Below are 18,062 nucleotides of genomic sequence, written 5' to 3' on the forward strand. Positions count from 1 at the left end.
GGGAGGGAGGGAGGGAGGGAGGGAGGGAGGGAGGGAGGGAGGGAGGGAGGGAGGGAGGGAGGGGGAGGGAGGGAGGGAGGGATAAAGAAATGGGGGGATATTGCAGGGGGAAGAGGATAGGATGCTACAACCTACACATCCTGTTTAAACACAGCGCTATATTTTCTCTCAACCTCCACATCACTGATCAAGAAAGGTTTACGATACTAACATCCAAGGGCTTCACTTCTCTTTTTCTACTAACACCAGTCTCTTTTTCCTTTATTCATCTGCAAATACGCCAGAGCTTTGTAGAGCATTGCATTCAAACAGCTCTGTATAAGGCTTGCCTTCCTCGGAAGTTCATGTTCCGGGTGATTCCCACAACCTCTTCCACTACATACAACAGGTTTATGTTTGGTTGATAAGTGCATTCTTACAACCTTTGAAGAGATAGATGTTTCGAGGAGAAGTGTAGGAAGGGATAAGGAGAGGAAGGAGAGGAGGAGTTGCTGAAGAGAAACACGCTGTGGAATGTCTGCTGTTCAGGCCCAGAACCCATTTGTCACGGCTTGAATTCCGCTCGGATGCCTCATGTCAGCGGGGTCATCTGAGGTAAACTTGCCATGTGGTCTCTCACACACACACACACAGAATCCACATACATAAATTAAACGACTAGCAAAGGAAAGGCACTTGATCACGTACGTCCAAAACCTTTTTGCCCAGCGTAGCATAATACAGCTAGCTTCACCTTCGCTTCTGAATATGACAATAAGAACGTTGACAATCAAACACGAATGGCATCACAAATACACTTGGACTTGAGGATGTCATTATACATTATATACATATTCATAAAGCATTGATTCTGTTTCCGTTGACCCTCAGAGCTGTGTGGGCTGCTGGATAGGAGGGATTAAGGTTAGCTGAGTGAGGTGGAGAGGAGAGCAGTGTGGCGTTAAGGTTAGTACACCCTGTAAATATGTCCTCTGGGTCCAGGGCCAGGGCAGTGAGGACACAAGCACAGGCATGTTGATCATCTCTGACACAGGCATGTTGATCATCTCTGACAGTAGATACCTTCAGCTACGGACACTGGCGAAGCTCATATATAGTCGTAAGGCCAAGACAGACCAACAGGAACTTCGGCCGTGCACCGCAGGTGCGCAGCGGTTGGACGTCACACCACCGCTGACAACAGTACACTGGCCGTGATTTTTGGATCATTTCCCAGCGATTCTACACGTTGAGTCGCCACCATTCTGTCGTCGCCCAGTAGGCACAGCCGACATTCGTGTTGGTCTGTCTTGCCTTTAACCTACTGACACAGACATAATAGCAACCCTTTACCTTGTAGACAAATGCTTAGGGAGTATCTACCTAAGCTGGGAGTTTTGATAATCAGTATTTTCTTTGGCGTCATTATTAATACTTCTGAAGACTACATTATTCGGATGTCAGCGGTCAAAATAAATCCAGGTCGTGGCCGTTGTGTGAGCCGCACCTTGTGCGGCGGGGCTGACGTCACGATGTCACGGCTGCTGCTGCGACTGAGCTTATATAAACAGAGACATTTGTTTTACACATGACATCACAACCCTCTGTCGATTCTGACTGCGTGACAAGGTGATGCTCTTTATTCCAAAGGAGGGGGACTTGCCATGACGTTCCTTTCAGTCTGAGAGAGAAGGAAAAAACAACACAGAGACATTGATGAGAGGGGAGAGAGCTGCTTTTAAGACACACTTCCAATGCAAGGCAAGCCAGATAAAATGACACAGTGGGTGGCTATCATTGGCCCTGTGTGCATCACGCTGCCTTCTGATTGGCTACTTGACTTTGGCCATGCCCTGTACACAGTATCAAGATGATATTATGGATCTGATTCCAGGGAGAATTCAGGTTATACCAATACAATAAAGGTGCATTGTTGGTCAATTAATCCATCCTTGAATCGATAAGTGGTAGACTAGTGAGATGGCTCAGTGAATTGGTGAAAGGGGCCAGTGTAGCAGCAGTGGGACTTACATGGCACGATCAGTTTGCACAGTCGCTCACTCCCTGTTAGGAGGAAACACAATTAATTAGTTCATTGTTGATGACGAGAACACACATACACACACACACACAAACAAATAAACTTGCCGTATGGATATTGCCATAAAGTAATAACATATGGTTTGGTTTAAAGTTACGTTTGGTTTTGAATGTAGATGTTTTCTTCAATGTGACCCCACTGGCTTTCCACCAACAAAAGTATAAATAATTTCTCGGAAGAGTTTCATGGGGAGAGGGAACAACCGACTGATAAGGTCACAATCTGTCAGCTCGAGAATTAAAAATTAGCAGCCTTGTTGCTTTTCAGTTGGGTGTGTACTGTATGAGGGCTGGGGTTGATATTTTAAGTTATTTGTAATAAGTATCTGATGCATCCTGAAGCAAAATGATTTAACCCTTTTACCCACACTGAAAGGTAAGGAGATATTCTCTGTTTAGTTCAACAGACGAGGTACCACAGAGGTGTGTTCGTCATCATTCGGCAGGGACACCTGACATTGGTTTACTTCAGGGCAAAGGTCCTGAAGTAGCCATATCCAAAATCCAGCGTAGCTTTGATGGTCAATTTAAATAGTGGGCAATAGCTGTGGAATCATTTCATTTCACACACACTATGCACGCGCGCACACACACTCGCTCACTAACGTGTCAACTCAATCGCACATAGATACACACACTCCATTTCCAAATGAATGTGAAAATGTCTAAAAAGAAAAGGGCATCTGTGGCCTTTTGTGATTTGCCCATGTGTTCTTCTACCAACCAGGTGCACTGAACAGTTCAAAGCACCTTACAAAGGCTATCGTGGCCAAAACATTCTCTATTTTGTTGCCTGAAAGCAATTACAGCACTTGGAAAGGGAATAGTGCCGACTCTCTTTCTTCGTTTTGATGATTCATCACTGGCCCAGCACTGGTTGCCACACTTATGGATGTTCATATCTGGCTAACACCTCTGATCATTTCACAAACGTTGCAGGCATTATATTTCTCTAATGATAACACCCCACACCCCACCCCATATAAGATGCGAGTATACCGAAGCACCTGTGTGTGTGTGTGTGTGTGTGTGTGTGTGTGTGTGTGTGTGTGTGTGTGTGTGTGTGTGTGTGTGTGTGTGTGTGTGTGTGTGTGTGTGTGTGTGTGTGTGTGTGTGTGTGTGTGTGTGTGTGTGTGTGTGTGTGTGTGTTTAAATACTGTCATGACATTATTATTATGATTCGGATTATTATTATTATTATTACACTTATCTGCATTCTTGATTCGTTCTAGCTGTGTAATTACAAGGGGATACAATAATGTAATTTTCCATACAGTTTGTGGATGCACTTATATTTAACACATCTCATTTTCCTACTATTAATCAAATTAATTTGTTCAGGGATCATGCTTAAACCATAGCTTATGGCTCACATAACTGTCCACTATTCCCTGGTTTCTAAAACGAATGGCTACATGTAAATGAGTCTATGCAAGCATTTTATCATCAGAAGCAAGTCTTGTATAAAAAAATATATGAGAAATGATCAAAAACGAGGTTGAGCGTGATTTATTTTTTGTCTTGATGTAACATGTTATTCCCTGTCTAAACGTGCTCAGTCATGCCCTATTACAGCACGGTGGCGGTTCAGCCAGACAAAATTCTAATTAAGCGCCCACTGGGTGTGTTGGTTTAAGAAAAACATTATGGATACTTGAAGTGATGCCACTCATTTCACTACAAAATGATGCACAATGACGGGCAAGTTTACATTGGAAATGTATCTCATGATTTAGTTCACCTCCCAGCTTCAGGATGGACACATGAGACAAGCCACTTCTCCGGGCTCTGTCTTACTTTCTCTCTTTACTCTAGTTTTAGTTTAATACTCCTTAAATGGTTATGTACGGGGTCGCAAATTTGCACGGGAGATAATCTTCTTCTGCTTTTTTTTTGTCCTTGGTCTATCTACAGTGTGTTTTCGGATAATGTGGCGATAGGATGAAAAGTAATCCGCGTGCAGAAATCTAAAAGCTCCTCTATCCTTGTAGAATTTCTCAAGAATTCCACCTTTGCCCTCCGGTTTCCCCGCAATAAATGACTTTAAGCGTGAAATGCCTTCATCCACTGCATTTGGAACCTGTGTCCATGTTACCTCGGTCGCTGTAGATAGATGTCGTTGAGAAAGGGAAAAACTGTTCAAGCACTATGCGGTAAAGGGATGTCCTCACATTATATGGAATGAGGTGATTTAAAAAGTCTCAAGACATTGAAACTCTCATAATAGCCTCAGTGCTTGGCCATTGGTTGCATTAACTAGGATAATATGGTGTCTTCTCCCATTCAATGATACAATTATGATTTAAGTTGTGTTTTGCTAATTGCCTTCTTTGTTTGTCACCAAGATATTAGGCGTACCATATTAAGTCAGTGTAGGTGTTTTGATTTGGTCTCCTTGAATTGCGTGCTGCACACTTTATACCCTACTAAACTAGGCCTACCTTACACGTGATTTTCATCACTTATAACAATGTAATTTATGTCACGTTGCCCGTTTGTGCCGGGTTAACAATTCAGAAAAGTGTGTTACTTTGATGTCTCTACTGGTGCTTGCAGTTGGGCTTTTGGTGAACTACAGAATTACAGTGTTTGCAGTGTAAAACTATCAGGATTTTAGTGCTAATGGATTTATGATCTCGGTCTCTGAGACCATCCAAAGTAATTAGCACATGTGCTCTAAATAGATGATGGTTTTGTGAGCAATAAAGCCATTACCCATCGAGTAAACTGACAGTCCCTCTAACTAAACTCCAACCACAAGCTAATTGGAAAAGTCATTTCGGCCTTATTGTCTACAATTATAGCCTTGGCTTTCCCAGCCCGAAAATCCTAATGTGTGTTGCTTTATTCATCGTGGTGTATTCAGGCCCATGATTAAAACCTTGAAGAAACAATCCCAACTGAACCTGTTAGCTACTGTGACAGTGTGAGATCGCGTTGGTCTGTCAATCTTGCATGTCACCAAGCAATAGTTGGGAGTTAGGCCTACGGTGAGAAATATTAAATATAATTTCTTACACGTTTCATGTATAGGCCTACGTGTAACAGGCATAAGCCTAAAAGTAGCCGAATACACACGAAGGACAGGCGGGTAGCCTTATAGGTCACATTTCTAGCGTGACTGAACTGCTTGTTGACTATCTCAGGTGATATACTTCCTCATATTTAGTTCTGAATGAAAGGGGTTCACGTTCATGCTATAGCTTTGAGTTTATTCTAAAATCCTAGTCCTAATAGTTTACGTTTCAATTTATGAAAAGCAGTTCCCTTTATTCAGTTCAACCATCATTTGCGTCAGATAATTTTGTCCAACGGCCTACGTTAAACGTGGCGATTTTAAGTAGCGAGGCTCTCAAATATTTTCCCTATTTCTCACGAATAGCTTTTCCATTAAGAGCGATTAGATTATGTCTATTGAAAGTTGCTGATCCATAGAGAAAATGGCAGCGGATAAAAGGCGATTTTCAAGTGACCTTCTCGTCCCTTTCACACCAATCTGAGCCCCGAATAGTTAGGGATCAGATTGGACAAAAGCCCCCTCCTCTTCTCTTTCAACTCGTAACGACTCAAAGTAGAGGGGCACGCAACAAAACCTCCAACTCACACATTAAAGTATAACGCACAGCTTGGGTCGACAGAGAAGCAGCAGCACTGGGCATCTTCATTTTTTCTTTATGTAGCCAAATTCACAACGCAAAATGTATTTTTCCAAATAATCTGTACGTTTTGTTTAAAGTTGAGAGACGTCTATAACAAAACTAGGACATTCGGCTACATAGAACACATCAAAACAAATCAAAATAGTACAATTATAAACGTGTTTCATTATGCCGGTCTAGCCTGTATACTTCCAGTGATAAGCTATGTGGAAAAGTTTTAAAAGGCGCAGAAGAAGGAATTCTTCAGCCATCTGTCTTCAGATGTTTCTGTTATCTGTTTAAACATTGCTATGTTAATTTAAGTGTAAGTTATTTTATCAAATTAAATTATCATAAATCACTCAAGTATTGAGTTTTAGTGAAATGTAGTTGCACATGTAACGTAGGTTATTACGCATATTAATTGGTGTGCAATAATTGACAGCTCCCCTCATTTGTAGCCTTATTTAAAACACTGATGCAGGCCCCATGCACTTGGCACGTCTCTAATACCATTTTCTCATAGTTTTTTAGACTCATATTTTTATTGGTTGACAATATAGGCTATATATCTTTGGAACAAAACACCGCAGCCTTTTCTTCATGAAAGTTGGTTCAAGTTAGAGGCAGATTCTTAGGCGGGCGCGGGATGGGAACAGCGGAGATCGGATGTGTGTTGCCCTCTCTCGTCGTGAAGAAACATAATACTTGTTTTTACAGGAGGCATTTCGACTGAGGCCTCTGAAGCATCAGGTAAAGAAAGCAGTGAATGCTCTCTGTCAGCTTGAACGGTGTGGTGACTCATGACTATATATTCACTGCACTGAAGCGTCTGCATAACCTAAACTAAATCCACGAGGATTATATTATTAGCTATATTCCTGCAACGTTGTTAGGTGTTTTAAATGATCTGAAATGCCTATATATTTGCCTCCGTGTTCCCGGAGTAGGAGGCTTGGCTATCATGGCCTTTTATTGCTTTCACAACTGTTCCACAAGAGTTCATAAAGCTCGATTGACTGCTTGCAGAAGCGAAAAACATGTTTGTGGGGTGAAGTCGGTCTGCAGAATTCGATTTATTTGTTATAAAAAACGGAGAGAGACCCCATCACTTGGAAATGAGCCTAAGGTAGCCTATATTTAAAACAAATACAGTATATGAAGTCCACATAGGCCTATTTATATGGACCTCACCGCAGATGCTCAGAAAATATATGTGTGTCCGGATGCATAGGCTACGTGTGCAAATATATTGCACTGCGAAAAGCATTTGGTATTTTTGGTAATAACATATAACATACCTCAATGTGTAACATAGAAATGAATGGTAGGCCTATAAATTCATGTTATGGGGAACCTAAAAATTGCATTTATAGCATCAACTTATCATCTGAGACACGAGGGATTCGAAGTTGATTATAATCTCACCAAACATGTATTTCATAGCCTATGCTTGTATCAATATCGCTCGATGTAAGTTGTATTTATGGCTCAATTATCTACTAAACAATAGGGCATTTGAGGTAAATCATTTCATTTACGTTCCCTTAATCGTAAAACGTGCCTTTAAATTGACATACTTTCTTCTAATTTATCTAACATTGTGTGGTTGAAATTGTAACTGCAAACTTGGCAATGAAATAATGATAATTTGATGATCGTGAACCTCCTATATTTTCATATGACTAAGCAAAACAACCGGAAAGTCTTCCAGGTACTATTCTCATGCCTAGCTAGTAGCCTACAACCCTGACCAGCTCGGTCGAACAACTGTCCTATAATCCGTTGACACTATCTCTGAGACAAACAGGCTGTTATCGATCATTTCATTATGTGATCAAACAACAAATAGCCATGCACAGGTGAGATGCTCACGACTTGGAAAAGGTTCCCTGAATTGTGGTAACAGCATCAACGATGCCAGTATATACTGGCGAAGACAGCTTAAAACGGAGAAAAGGGTCCCCAAAAAACCGGTTATAATGTAAAGGAAAAGATTCAAAGTATTGCAGCTCAAAAGTTTCGCCCTGGAATGTAACAGTGGTTGTTTAGACAAATAGGCTAGATGCATGGGTCTGCATGGTCGTGTGGCGAGGCAAGAATGTATTCTTAGCATTTAAAGCTACTTGTGAATAGGTGAAACAGAAATTAATTGTGTACTTGCCTGGCTGGTGTTAGCCAAATTCAGTTACCGATGTTTTCCGTCCACCATAGCCTAATATTCGTCGCTGGGTGCTTCTTCTTTTAATGTCCTGCTGTCCACTTTCTCGTTTTTCTCACTGTTTTCGTGCTATAGCCTTATTTCCCTCTGCTCTTATTCGCTGTCCCCCCCCCCCTTCCACTCTCTCTCTCCGTCCAACTCCCTTCCCAATCTGTATAGTAAAATCTTAATGATACACTTACAGAATATTCTTTGTCCGATTTAATCTTATTCGTTTCACCTTTTCAAAGAGCTGGAGACAAGACCGGGAGTCTCAGTGCAGTGTCTGAGACGGGGGACGGGAAGAGCTCTGCTGTTGAATAGGCTACTTAAAAACACCCATTTCTCCTATGCGTTTGCAAGGGGGGTACTTGCATAATAGCGCTCCATTATATCTCTTAATAGCTGACCATAGTCGGAAAGACAATAACAAATGTGTTCATAAACTATTCACTTCATTTGAAAATACCCTTTCCTCTATTTAGTGTATGCTATTATGGGATGCAATGTCGACGCACCAGGCTTGTACCCCCACTGAACGAAGTTTTGATGACTTTGGAGACTATGTAGCCTACAGGTTTTTGTATCTGTTGTCATATTCACACTACCCGAGTTTGTAGGTTTCATGTCAACGTTATCTGAGCTAAGTTCCACTCCTTTCAAGTGATTTTACCTTGAAAGACTTTGCTCAATCTAAAAAAAGAAGCAGCAGCTGTTGTGTTTGGAATCTTTTTCAGGAACACAGCACCTGTAAAAAAAAATATGAATTTTTAAAAAAGAAAGCAATTTTCAGGAGTTTACTTGTTTTTTTAAAACAATTTTACAAGGTTGATAACAATAGATGTGCGTTGTGTATTACTGTGTGGTTGTAATTGTATACTGTACGCTAGATGGCAGACCGATCCAGACATTTTTGAGTTGGAGGCGCATGCAGGCTTCAGTATCAACACACAAAAAGCCGGAATCCCCGTGCAATTTTCAAACAGCTTCACATGATTTTGAGTTATTGTCATTATTAAGACATAATATGACACCCATTTAGTGATTGTGCAGGCCTTAAAACCACAACTGTTACAGAGTATTTCTTCTTCGTCGATGTGATTGTGAGATTCGTTGGCGCCATCGCACCCTTTCTGTCTATTCTAACACGACTTGTCTAGGCTACTATGCATCATTTCTTACATTGTCATTTTCCCTAATTTGACCCTGCAATTTTGGACCCCAATCATTTTTTTACAATGGAAATGTAACGTTAACGCGTGTACCACAGTATTACGCATCACCAAATGCTGTAGGCTGCATGTAGCCTATAATAAAATACATCATACATAAATAATTATATCTCACGCATTTATAATTAAGATAGCAGTCTCAAAACAAACCATTTCAAACTTTGGGGAATTCTATGCGAGTCCTTCTATGCGAGTCCCTTTCGCCCGCGCACGTTTGTTTATTTCACGTGCGCAAAGCTTTGTCCCCTCTTTCACCCATCTTTTCGGCTATTCTATCCAGGGTTTCTTCCTGTTTTTGTGACAATAGACGGCCCGTAGGCTAATCAGGTTTCAAAGTAAATAGCAGCGCGAGGCGAGCTCAATGTAAATTGTGCTTGTCAGAGTCCCCAGTCGTAGGTAGCGAGGAACGAGGACTCTAACCAATGGAGAGAAAGAGGCTTGGCTAACCTTAGCCTCCCATTTTCCCTCTCCCCCCTCAATGCAGGGCTCTGGCCAGTCAGTCGCCTTTGATTATCAGTTGCCAGCAGCCTCTCTCTTGGCTCCTTGACACGAGCACCATATAAGGCGCAGCGATCTCCATAGAAACGTGTCAGTTTCAATAGTAGTGTCAAAGTTCACTATATACAGACATTCGCGAAGATCCCGGTTTCGGAAACATTGCTCTGCTGGTCTTCCCGTTTAAACGCATTCATTTTTGGGTCTCTCCGTCTTGCATATTCTATTAGTTGTTTTTTTTCCCTTCCTTATTTGTATCTCTTCGTGTTCGCTCCATTCCTGCTGGAGAGGTGAAACTACATGGGCACTACGGCGACGCGGTCTTTTTGCTGGACGAGATGAGGTTTATTTAAGAATATAGATGTAAAATCCTGCTCTTCAGTTTTTTCCTCCCCTCCAACAGCGAAGACGGGAGTAAAGGAGCAAGGAAGGAAAGAGAAGGGAATTTATTTCTCGCAGCACTTTGGATCGCGTGTCTCTGAAAGATTTTATGTTCATTTCTACGTCCATGTGAATCGCTCCTGCCTCCTTTCTGGCTATTTTATACCAAACTGCATTTTTGTTACGTCTGGCTCGCTTTTTCTTCAAGATTGGGTACCTGAATGGCTAACTGCAATTTACCTTGGAACTGGCCTCCCGATACTTGCATATCCTGATCGGGTGCTTATTCTATCGTGTCCTTTATTTTGAATGTATTGATCGTGTTCTGCTCCCTTCTTTCTCATAGGAGATTGTTCGCTCCGATTTGACTTTGCACTGTCGTGTTTGAGATCTTTTTTCTCCCCTCGCTTTATAAATCCCAGCGATCAGTTCGCTTTATCGCACTTTTCGGGCCCGAGATATGGCAATGGTAGTTAGCGTCTGGCGAGATCCGCAGGAAGACGTGGTCGGAGGACCTCCAAGCGGCCCAAATCCAGCAACTCAGCCGGCGAGGGAGCAACAGCAGACGGCGTCGGCAGCCCCGCACACTCCGCAGACCCCTAGTCAGCCAGGACCCCCGTCAACACCTGGGACTGCTGGGGAGAAGGGGAGTCAGAATTCTGGTCCACAGCATATAGAATGTGTTGTTTGCGGAGACAAATCGAGCGGCAAGCACTATGGTCAGTTCACCTGCGAGGGATGCAAAAGTTTCTTCAAGAGGAGTGTCAGAAGGAACTTAACGTATACATGTCGTGCCAATAGGAACTGTCCCATTGACCAACACCACCGAAATCAGTGCCAATACTGTCGGCTGAAGAAATGTTTGAAAGTGGGAATGCGGCGGGAAGGTGAATATCTTTTTTTAATGCCACATATGATTACACATACCGAGTTCCATAGACGAGTAGAGCTGCCATGTTGCATAAAGGTCATATACATGAGACATCCGTTGCACATCCATGTTTTTTTTCCAGGAATGTGCATGTACGCGTTTAGCCTATAGAGGGTAAAATGTAATGAAAGCAGCTACAAAAGATAGGTCGTATAACAAATCAGCTATTTACTTGACGGACGTTTTTGTGAACGTCAAAACTAAACATAACTATTTGCTATTTGCATTTAGTGTTTTATAGGTTTTTAATAGTGTGTGTGTGTGTGTGTGTGTGTGTGTGTGTGTGTGTGTGTGTGTGTGTGTGTGTGTGTGTGTGTGTGTGTGTGTGTGTGTGTGTGTGTGTGTGTGTGTGTGTGTGTGTGTGTGTGTGTGTGTGTGTGTGTGTGTGTGAAAGAGAACATGAAGTGCACTTCCTTACATGTGTAGTGATACACAAGTGTTTGGTTTGTCTGTGCATTAAAACGAACAGACAACATAACCACATCGCCCTCCTGTTCCATATGCTTAGACAGCTTGAGTAATACTGGAGAAGTTGTGCGGAGCACATTGTTTTGCCTCATAATGTATGAGAGGCCGTAACTTTCCCTCTCTTTGGAGCACAAATGATAGCAATACTCGTATTTTAAATAAACCCCCAAAATTACCATACATGTTATTTAATATATCCTCAATAAATAAATGTTATATATATATAGACCAATTATACTTTTTCAAGCACATTGTTAAACGATTTCTCCTTGACCAAACTATTACTATGCTAAGAAGGGGTTGACTCTTATTTGGTGTTGATATATTTAGGCTATGCCATTCTTCTTTAGTGCAGTATAACACAGGTGTAATGGAGAAAAATAGCTTTACGTTGATAAATACAGTAGTAAACTGACACATGGGCTGCATTGAATAATTAGATGCAGCATGTACCTAAATTACACTATAGGCCTGTATTACTGCAATTGAGCAAATGGAAACACCCGTTATGTTCAATATTTAATATTTGTGTGTGTGTGTGTGTTTTAATCTAGATGCATGCATCGGCAATACAAATGTAAACAGTGCAACATTGAGCATGGTGATATTGAAAATGGTATCATTTATTTAAACAACACACAATCTTACACACTATATAATTTACAGTTTGAGATAGATTGGGATGGGAAACGTTACACCCTTATTTTGAGAGCAGAAAACACTAGCTTGCCTTATGCTTCTCGGCATAGGTTGCACATACAACAATGTTCATCAGTTCTGGATGCACATTTCCTCTCCTTCTCTTTCTTTTTGTCAGCGGTTCAGCGAGGACGAATGCCTCCAACCCAACCGAACCCAGGTCAGTACGCGCTGACGAACGGGGACCCTCTGAACGGCCATTGCTATCTCTCCGGATACATCTCCTTATTGCTTCGGGCCGAACCATACCCGACGTCCCGATATGGAAGCCAGTGCATGCAGCCCAACAATATCATGGGTATCGAGAACATCTGCGAGCTGGCCGCTCGCTTGCTCTTCAGCGCTGTGGAATGGGCTAGGAACATCCCTTTCTTTCCCGATCTGCAGATCACCGACCAGGTGTCCCTTCTCAGGCTGACGTGGAGCGAGCTGTTTGTGCTAAACGCAGCTCAGTGCTCCATGCCTTTGCATGTGGCCCCTCTGCTTGCCGCGGCAGGCCTCCACGCTTCTCCAATGTCTGCGGACCGAGTCGTGGCTTTCATGGATCACATTCGAATCTTCCAGGAGCAGGTTGAGAAGCTCAAGGCCCTGCACGTTGATTCGGCAGAGTACAGCTGCATCAAGGCAATAGTACTCTTCACATCAGGTGAGTGTTTACCATGCCACTATGTTAAGGCCTTGTCTTATAGGCCGGCAGTGAGGGGGAAGACTGGGTGAAAATCAGACTAGAGGCCATGGCTGTCTAGTGCAGGCTACTCCATTATGTTTTGTATAATAACATGCTGCATATATTCACATTTATACATTTTGTGTGTCAGCCAAAGCGAAAGAGAAGTAAACAAACCGACCCACAGACAGCGTCTAATGTAATATTTTTCAAAAACGTCATTTAAAAATGTGTATTTTACCTCGTATTAAAAGATGGAAAGCCAATATAATATTTAATAACTGTTGAAAAAATATGAAGCATTATATTTTTTATAAATCCGGATAACTATAGATATTTGTTTTGGTCTATGTCCCAGGCGTATTGTTTTATTATATTATATCCGCAAAGAAAAGCACAATTTGAGTATGACACTTCATGTAGGCTTTTAATGTTGTGACGCATGTTTTTCATGTTTTGCGCGCACAAACACGTGTTATTTTAAAACAGGAAATGATCCCTAGCTGCCTGATCAAAGAAAATGGTGAAATAGCCTAAAATGTCATTGTATTACATTGCTCTAGATTGATATGAGAATGTGGGCTATTTTGTTTACTGATATTTCCTCTCACAATTATTGTCTTAAACAATTAGAATCCCACATTTTGAAAAGTAGTCTACACAGGGTAGCTCATTACTAGCTATCTGGCTGAGGCAAGTTTACAATTGGTGTCGCGCGTAATAATAGGCCTATAGATATTTAAAGTTTGACTGTGGACACTTGCTCTCATTACCATTTGCAAGTACCGCGTAAGGATTGTGGAGAGTAGGCCTAGTGGATAAAAAAGCCCAACTCGACCGTGGCTCAAAATAGCTATCATGTGGCTATTTAAAAGTGATCAAATTCTTATTAAATTGCCTTATTTCAATCAATATATTTCACATTTACGCACAATTTCGCCAATGATTGTGTTTTGTAATTTTAGGAAATGTATATATTTTTAATAAACACATTTTCACTCTGGAGACCCTCAAAAAAAATACTATGCTTAGTGACATCACCTATAGCCTACTTTAGCCTAAAGTAACCTAGTATTAGCATCTTACTTAATACTTTTTTTTAGATTAGGTCTATATTAAACATATCCACACTACTTTAAATACTCAAATACATTCATTGCATATTATATTAGGCATATATTATATTACATGATATGTAGGTAACATATGATGTTATGCATTTTGTCATTATTTTGAAAAAAAATGATGTGGATAAACAGACTGAGGTTGAGTGTTCAGTGAACTTGTTTTGATTGGTGGCCAAAGGGGGATTCAAAGGAAGTGTTTTATTCAATGTAATTAAACCTACCCCAGTCCTCTAGTTTGCCCTCCTCAGTGACATGGAAACCTTTACCACTGCTTTATCTGTTCACGAGGACTTTTCATGGATTTTGGGATATAGTTTATGGCATTTCTGTCCTTAGCATCGAAACTTTGAGTTCTCGTTTGAGCCATCATTGCAAAATAACATTTAAAGACAAACATATATTTACGTGCATATTATATGATCAATCAATCCAATCTGGTCTACCTATAGACTACCTTTGCTATTGCAAACTTAAATATATATATATATATATTTTTTAAATATTTGATATGAGGCACCTAACATTATGACATTGAGGACCTAGTGCCAAGTTGTTGTTACATTATGAGATAAAATCTAACATAAAATAGCCTACAACTGAATAGTTCGTAGTTAGCTAGCTTTAACTTGGATTTTTCTGCATTTTAGCAAGAGACAACATGTAGGGCCAATGATATATGTAGCAAACTATTGTAGTCCAGGTTTACAGTGTTGGACATTGTAATTTAGTTACTTTGAGCTATTTTCAAACAGGAAACTCATAGGCGGTAGCCTAGTTTAGGTGATTGTCTTCTTATCGTTCCTATCATGTCCAGTTTATCTATTGCATCTTCATAATTAATTACATGTTTCTATCTGTGTTCAGATACTTAAATGTGAATCTAGAAAATATGTATTTAATGTTTTTTCAGTGTTAGTTCTATGTTTGGTGCCCTTTCGTGAGCTTTCTTTTTCTGTTGACTCATGCGTTCTCTGCTGGGCAGTCGCCGAAATGCTTTGAACTTAGTCATTATTGCGTTGCGTTTCACAAGTTTATATTTGCAAGAGGTTTTGAAATGTAATTAATTTCTCCCCGATTAATTGTTTTATTGATTGAATAGTGACACTCAAAAACATAATCCAAACCGATTTGCATAGGCTACATGGGGTTGTGCCGCCTATAAATTCATACATAGTAAATCAACCCGAGATCTCCGAGTTGCCCCCACGCAGTCAGTGAGTTCATAAGGTTATTGTGTCTGGCCGTAGTGAGTTATAGCCCTGAGAAATCAAGATTAGGCTTAAAAGCCTCTCGGATAGCATTGTCCGATGTTTAATGTATTAGAGCTGGAGAATTGAGGCTATCTCTCCTGTGCACTTGCAACAAAGCATAACGGTCCATATGCCAGTATGCTTGGCCTTTCACAACCGTTTACTGCAGATTTTTAACCACAGCAGTGAGCCTATGCTATGGCGACAAACAGTTTAGTTTGTACTAGTCGCAAACATATCTTAAGACATTAACATTGAGTGTATTTCTCTATGCAGACTGCAATCCACAACCCCCGACTGTGTACAAAACACATTTCGCATGTGTTGTTGTGCTGGCTCCTTTTCGTATTTTTACGTGTTTTTTGCGTGACTATTGACTTCACCCCGCTAATAAATTTGATTGCTTCCAGCGGCCTTTCCTAGGCTACATTGAAAAGCAGGCCAAGCATGGTCTATCAAGTAAAGAGCGGAAAAATGTCTTAACAGGTTATTGAGAGTAGACTAATTAGGTCATATACAGCCATTGCAATTTTAACGTAATCAATGTGTTTTATACATTTGTATAGACTTGAGTCCCCTGAGTCAGAAAGCATGAGTGGGCCTATACCTTTCCCTCTGCTTCCTCCATTGGAAATGTTATAGGCTTATGCGACACACCATTTTCCATCCCAGTTAACAGCATATTCTTTGTTTTGATTGGTTTATGAACGTGTAGAGGTATCTGCCGCTGTGTGGTGCGTTCCCCACTTGAACATATCGCCCTTGTTTATTCTGTATGACAGTCCCTCTTACTCAATGTGATGTAGCATGTTTGGGCAGTGTGTTTGTTTATTTCACTTTGTCAATAACACGTAACGCTGATGTTGAATGATAACCAGAGTGCTTTTGTGTTTCTCTTTTTTGCCTGCACAGACGCCTGCGGCCTGTCAGATGCGGCTCACATCGAAAGCCTGCAGGAGAAGTCTCAGTGCGCCCTGGAGGAATACGTGAGGAGCCAGTACCCTAACCAGCCCAGCCGCTTTGGCAAGCTCTTGCTGCGGCTGCCCTCTCTCCGCACCGTCTCCTCATCGGTAATTGAGCAGCTGTTCTTCGTCCGCTTGGTAGGTAAAACTCCTATTGAAACCCTCATCAGGGATATGCTATTATCCGGGAGCAGCTTCAACTGGCCTTACATGTCCATCCAATGATCCGAATGAGAGTGACAAAAAGAGAGAAAAAGGACCAAAATTCAGCATCCCGTACAAGAAGACTATATATAGGACCTTTTTGAACACATTGGAAGACATGACATGCTTTTTTTTTGTCTTCTGGGACTAAGATCTGAGATGGAATACGTTATGTACAGAAAATATGGAACTGGACTTACACCTGTGTAAATCCACTCTCGTCTTCAAGAACAGTACTCTTCATTTTGTAAAATACTAGTCTTTATTTTCCTTTTTTGTAAAAAAATAATAATAATAAAAAAACATACAAATAAAATGAAAAACATCATATGCGCAGTAAGAAAAAAAAGAATCAAGATTTAGCGGGAAAATAATGTTTCCAAGCAATTATAAGAAATGTCCTGTGTCTATGTGCCTGTCTGTTTTGTATTTTTTCTGGTTCTAAACCAGCTTTTCTGTGATTCTATACTAATAATTTTTGATATAACCTTTTGCTTCTTATAATGAGTGCGATATATGTTGTCGAAGCTATGTTCTCCAAGAATTAAAATTGAAGTGAGAATTTAAAACAGAAAAATAAAGAAATTTAGACAAATAAGAAACAAGTCTAATCGCTATGACAATATCACTACTGATGGTTGAACTATATGGACCTGCAACTGCAGCATACTGACCTCGTGGACATTTTGAGGAGAGGACATCTGTGGCACCTTTTTCCTGGTCATGAGTGTGTGTGGAGTCGATCATCAGTCAAAGAGGAGAGACATGAAAATCAAAAGCACTTTTAATATATCGTTTCAAATACATTTTGTTTGTTTCGTCTTGAAATTTTCATTGTTTCTTGAATTTTGTTGGTTGTTGCCTTCAATTTGCTTACTCCATGATGCAGCTTTTGCAGAAGGGTCGGTTGATGAAGTTGTGTGATGGTGACTGTACTATTAAAAAAGAAATAGGCAACAATGTCTCACTCTCAAGAATGTTCATCTGAAGCTCAAGATGCGCGCTCGCGCTTATTGTGTGGGATAGCATAATGCCAAACCAAATAAGGTGGTCCTCTTTTTTTCTTTACGTCACTCTTCATACACAGGTGTAGGCTACACATGATGTTTGCCTTGTATATGCGTTCTCCAGTTTTGTCTTGCACAATTACACAAACATTCAAATGCATTATTGTCATTTTGCTTCAAGTCTGGCTTATTCTTCAATGGGGAGGGGGGGGGACGATGGAAAAAGATGACGTGAACATAGAACATGCGTTATTTAGATTGGTTGGCTGGTGTGTTCATTGCATAGCTCGCTGTATGTTACTGTTTCATGCACTCACTCACGACTGGGTATGAACACAAAGAAGCACATGTTATGTGCCGAATTAGACGGTAGTGACGCTGCTCGCTGTCTGTGAGCGCGTTAATGACTGGTTCATATTTTCTCAGACAGCAATGAAAGCAGGCGCGCCACCGAGGCTTCTCTAAACTGCCTCCTGTGGCTTAATCAAGGTGATTCTCAATTCACCTCTCACTGCAGAAACGAAACATGTGCATTCGCTCCTTTAAAAATATACGCTTGGAAGTATTGTTTCAATATTGAAACGTATCTTAGCTAGGGATTACGCTAGCTGCAAAACAGATGTAAAAGCCGTGATCAATTTGGAAAATGTATTTTACAGCATGCAAGCCAGTCGATAGGAAGGAACATCGAATGCGATGCATTGTGATGGAAAATAGAGAGT

At 40.9% G+C, this 18,062-nt stretch overlaps 1 protein-coding gene and 1 long non-coding RNA gene across 3 annotated transcripts; one reads left to right on the top strand and one right to left on the bottom strand.

Annotated features, from left to right (window-relative positions):
- Positions 1 to 66: 66 nt before the first annotated feature.
- On the bottom strand, positions 67 to 9,609 carry LOC118358021 (uncharacterized). The gene is made up of 4 exons (XR_004820401.2): positions 9,300 to 9,609; positions 8,591 to 8,665; positions 2,011 to 2,043; positions 67 to 1,660 (listed from the first exon to the last, which is right to left on the bottom strand). It is a non-coding gene; the product is annotated as an uncharacterized LOC118358021 (long non-coding RNA).
- Positions 6,320 to 17,520, top strand: nr2f1a (nuclear receptor subfamily 2, group F, member 1a). 2 transcript variants are annotated; one of them, XM_035735382.2, is made up of 3 exons: positions 6,320 to 6,470; positions 12,242 to 12,769; positions 16,080 to 17,520. In XM_035735382.2, the coding sequence occupies exons 2-3, from the start codon at positions 12,259 to 12,261 to the stop codon at positions 16,352 to 16,354; spliced, it is 786 nt and encodes a 261-aa protein (XP_035591275.1). In that variant the 5' UTR covers positions 6,320 to 6,470; positions 12,242 to 12,258; the 3' UTR covers positions 16,355 to 17,520. The 2 variants fall into 2 exon arrangements, with proteins under 2 accessions (XP_035591275.1, XP_035591273.1); XM_035735380.2 differs by lacking the exon at positions 6,320 to 6,470 and adding an exon at positions 9,784 to 10,912.
- The last annotated feature ends 542 nt before the right edge of the window (positions 17,521 to 18,062 follow it).

Source organism: Oncorhynchus keta, chromosome 25 (assembly GCF_023373465.1).
Source record: "Oncorhynchus keta strain PuntledgeMale-10-30-2019 chromosome 25, Oket_V2, whole genome shotgun sequence".
NCBI classification, from domain to species: domain Eukaryota; kingdom Metazoa; phylum Chordata; class Actinopteri; order Salmoniformes; family Salmonidae; genus Oncorhynchus; species Oncorhynchus keta.

Bases quoted from the DNA above. Each gene is read 5' to 3' on its own strand.
- nr2f1a (XM_035735380.2), top strand. From the start codon at position 10,486: ATGGCAATGGTAGTTAGCGTCTGGCGAGATCCGCAGGAAGACGTGGTC. The intron at 10,913-12,241 runs GTGAATATCTTT...TCTTTTTGTCAG, and splicing joins AGTGGGAATGCGGCGGGAAG to CGGTTCAGCGAGGACGAATG. The intron at 12,770-16,079 runs GTGAGTGTTTAC...TTGCCTGCACAG, and splicing joins AATAGTACTCTTCACATCAG to ACGCCTGCGGCCTGTCAGAT.